Source organism: Colossoma macropomum, unplaced genomic scaffold (assembly GCF_904425465.1).
Source record: "Colossoma macropomum unplaced genomic scaffold, Colossoma_macropomum, whole genome shotgun sequence".
Classification (NCBI taxonomy): Eukaryota; Metazoa; Chordata; class Actinopteri; order Characiformes; family Serrasalmidae; genus Colossoma; species Colossoma macropomum.
The window spans coordinates 1,675,001-1,678,624 of NW_023495965.1; the positions used below are offsets into that span (position 1 = coordinate 1,675,001).

A 3,624-nucleotide genomic window follows, 5' to 3' on the forward strand; every position below is an offset into this window, starting at 1 on the left:
AATCGATCTACAGTCTGATGATGGAACATAATCTACAGTGTCATATTTCATTCTGTGACGTTGCGAGACTGAATTGTGTAAAAACCAGTTTTATTATGAATAGACTCAGTTCGTCCTGTGAATCGGTTCGTCTGTTATACTGAAAAGAACCGATACTAAAGAGCCGATTCTTTCCCGAGTCCGTGTATCGCTGCAGCACGCGGAGAGACTCGGATTTGAGGTGAGTGGCACTCCGATCAATAAAATGATCAATCAGTTATCCGATCACTCGTCATCAGTAGCGGTGCGGTATCGATATGATGGAGCTTCAGCCGCAGCGGTGCTGATGTGTGAACGCGCTGCTTCAGTGTTTCTCGCTACAGCAACAACAACACGCCCATTTCATCCTCATCAACTCAGACTGTACTGGGTTTACTGGAGCAGATCCAGTTCAGACAGGCATTCAGGACTGATAGGAGATCAATACTGATAGATTAAAAAAATCAGCTATTATCATTTCATTATAGACGGGGTTGAAGTGGGAGTCTTATTGGAATTTTCCGTTCCACCTTAAATGCTGCAGCAGTTACATTCTGGCGCCTCAAGCACCAGAATGTAACAGCTGCAGCATTTAAGGTGGAACGGAAAATTCCAAAACGAGGCTGAAGAATAAGCTCACTGAGCTTGGCTAATTACCAGCACACAGTCAGGCATCTATAGCACATCTTCACCAGCAGGGTTCCTCCATCATGTTCCAGGAGGAACCCACCCTGATCTCTCCCCTCAGTTTAACCTCCTGCAGGGCTTCAGGGATCTGAAGCTCTGCTGTGGAGTGAATGTCACTGACTCCTCTGTTTGATGGACCTGCAGGGTTTTGGGGATGGAGGAGGAATCGGGCCCGGAGGTCGTGACTCCGGCGCTGCGCAGGCCGGAGGAGGTGGAGGGGACCACCAGAACACGGAGAAAGAAGAAGAAGAAAAAGGAGATCATCTACCGCTCAGAGGCGGAGGACCAGGATGAGGCCGAGGGCTCGGCGGTCACGGCTGAGGGCGAAGGGTCAGAGGGAATGGACGGAGCCCTCAGCTCTCCGGCGGGAGAAGGTGAGAGAGAAACAGACGCTTGGGGTTCCTGGGGTTCCAGGGGTTCCAGGGGTTCCAGGGTTCTCTGATGTTGGTGGAAAATATCTCAACAGTTTCAGGATAAAAGCTTCCTCACATTCAGAGAACAAAAACAAGAGGTCAAAGAGTTGTTTTAGGGTGTTTGTTGTTTCTGGGTGTTTGTTGTTTCTGGATGTTTGTTGTTTTATGGTGTTTGTTGTTTTAGGGTGTTTGTTGTTTTAGGGTGTTTGTTGTTTCTGGATGTTTGTTGTTTTATGGTGTTTGTTGTTTTATGGTGTTTGTTGTTTTTAGGTGTTTTGTTTTTGGGTGTTTCTTGTTTCTGGGTGTTTGTTGTTTCTGGGTGTTTATTGTTTTAGGGTTAGTTTGTTTCTGGGTGTTTTTGTTTTGTTTGTATTGGGTAGCTGTTGGTGTTCGTTGCTGGTTTCGAGTCTTAATATTTTTTGTGTTGGTGTTTGTTGTGTTTTGGATGTTGGTGATGATTGTCGGTTTATGTTTGTATTGAGCTGATGTTGATGTTGTCCACAGCTGCATGGGTCATGTTTGTTAGTGTTTGTTTATGTCTGTACTGAGCAGATGTTGTCCACAGCTGTACAGGTTGTGTTTGTTGGTGGTGTTTGTTTATGTTTGTATTGAGCTAATGTTGATGTTGTCCACAGCTGCATGGGTCATGTTTGTTGGCGTTTGTTGGTGTTAGTGGGGTTTGTTTATGTTTGTACTGAGCAGATGTTGATGTTGTCCACAGCTGTGTGGGACGCTCCTGCAGACGGCCGTTTCGTGACTCTTACGGGGACGATCACTCGGGGGAAGAGGAAGGGCGAGCTGGTGGAGATTCGGCTGACCCTTACCGAGCGGGAGCTGAGGGACATGGCTCGCTCTAAAGAGCGTCTGGACGAGGAATGCGACGGTCCGGGACCCCAGCGTGCCGTTTGCAGGCTGGAGGCGGGACGGGGTCCGCACGTGCTGCTCTGGAGCCTGTCCTGCTCGCCCTTCGTCTTCCTGCTGGCCTTCATCACCTCGTTCTACTACGGCACCCTGACCTGGTACAACATCTTCCTGGTGTTCAACGAGGAACGCACGTTCCTGCACAAGGTCCTAGTCTGCCCCCTGCTGGTGCTGAGCTACCCGCTGCTCATGGTCCTGCTGTGTGTGGGCGTGGCAGCGTACGCGGCGGCCGCTCAGCTGTCCTGGAGCATCGGCGCGTGGTGGCAGGCGGTGGGCGACCTGGAGAAAGGCGTGTGCGGGTGGGCCTGCGGGAAACTGGGACTGGAGGACTGCGCCCCCTACAACGTGGTGGAGCTGCTGGACTCGGACACGCTGTCCGGAACGCTGCAGAGTCGGCGGGAGGAGACGTCCACCGTGTGAAAAACCTCCAGGAGACACTTTACCCACAATGCTCCTCTCAGCTCTGCACTGCTGGGCTCTTGTTTTCTCTTAAGGTGCTACAAGTCATTTTAAACGATGTCACTCACTCTTTACATATTTATGTTAAATATTTATGTATTTATTTATTCTTTTGCTGCTTTTGATACTGTGTTATAAAGACTACGCTGTGGTCAGTGTTGGTCAGTAATCGGCTGCACTGGTCCTGTATAACGGCTCTCCTGGTTATGAAAACGTGTTGTTTGCGGTGATCACTCTGTCTTATGGTGCTTTTTTTTATACTTTACGGCATTTTACACGAGTGTGTCTGTCAGCTCAGCACAACTGATCGAGTTATTGATGAACTTCAATAAAGAGCAGTTTGTCTGAATCTGATTAGGAGCTGTTTTTATTCATGAGATAGATATATATATATATATATATATATATAAATGTACACATGCATGTATTCACTCTCAAAACAAAACCTCGTATCTTCATTTGGTAGTTTTCTTTATTTTTGGACATAATGTAACATGAAACACCAGCTGCTGTTGACATTGTGTCAAAATTTCATAACAAATGGACCAAAATACAAAATAATGCAGAGTAAATTGTTACATTCCACTCTGTTACGTCTGTTTAAAGTTAATTATTTTTCATATGTGTATATTTATGTATCATCACTGTGGGATAAAAGTTTGAGTGCAAGTTTTTTTTTTTTTCCCCGGATAATTTCGGATCATGTTTGATCACGTAAGTCACACATGAACTTCATATATCAGATTTCAGTCTGTTATACACAAATTACAGATCAGTTCACAGTAACATTCACACACACACGTTTGTCTTGCTATACATATGAGGACGTCCATAGATTTCTACTGATTTTTGTGTTACTGTAGCTAAATAATACTACACCTAAACCTAAACCTAACCTTAACCTCAGTATCCAAAAGGCAGTTTTTCTGCTCTTTAAGTTTTCAAATAAAAAAGCAACTGTGGTGAAAACACAAGCTCAACTGAGGACCAACAAAATGTCCTATCATTGTGAGGACATGGGGTCCTCACAAGTATAGCACTACTCTCTCTCTCACACACACACACACACACACACACACACACACACACACACACACACACGCACTCACAGTGAATCGTGTCCTGA

The 3,624-nt window shown here is 45.9% G+C and overlaps 1 protein-coding gene across 1 annotated transcript in view; it reads left to right on the forward strand.

Annotated features, from left to right (window-relative positions):
* tmem169a (transmembrane protein 169a) overlaps nucleotides 1-2,847 on the forward strand; it is a 3,389-nt gene extending 542 nt beyond the window's left edge. Inside the window, exons 1-3 of the mRNA XM_036564309.1 lie at nucleotides 1-220; nucleotides 850-1,079; nucleotides 1,840-2,847. The exon at nucleotides 1-220 is cut by the window's left edge and continues 542 nt beyond it. Coding sequence (XP_036420202.1) covers nucleotides 860-1,079; nucleotides 1,840-2,459 — 840 coding nt within the window. The 5' untranslated portion in view covers nucleotides 1-220; nucleotides 850-859 and the 3' untranslated portion in view covers nucleotides 2,460-2,847. The remainder of the gene's footprint in view (nucleotides 221-849; nucleotides 1,080-1,839) is intronic.
* Nucleotides 2,848-3,624: the final 777 nt, after the last annotated feature.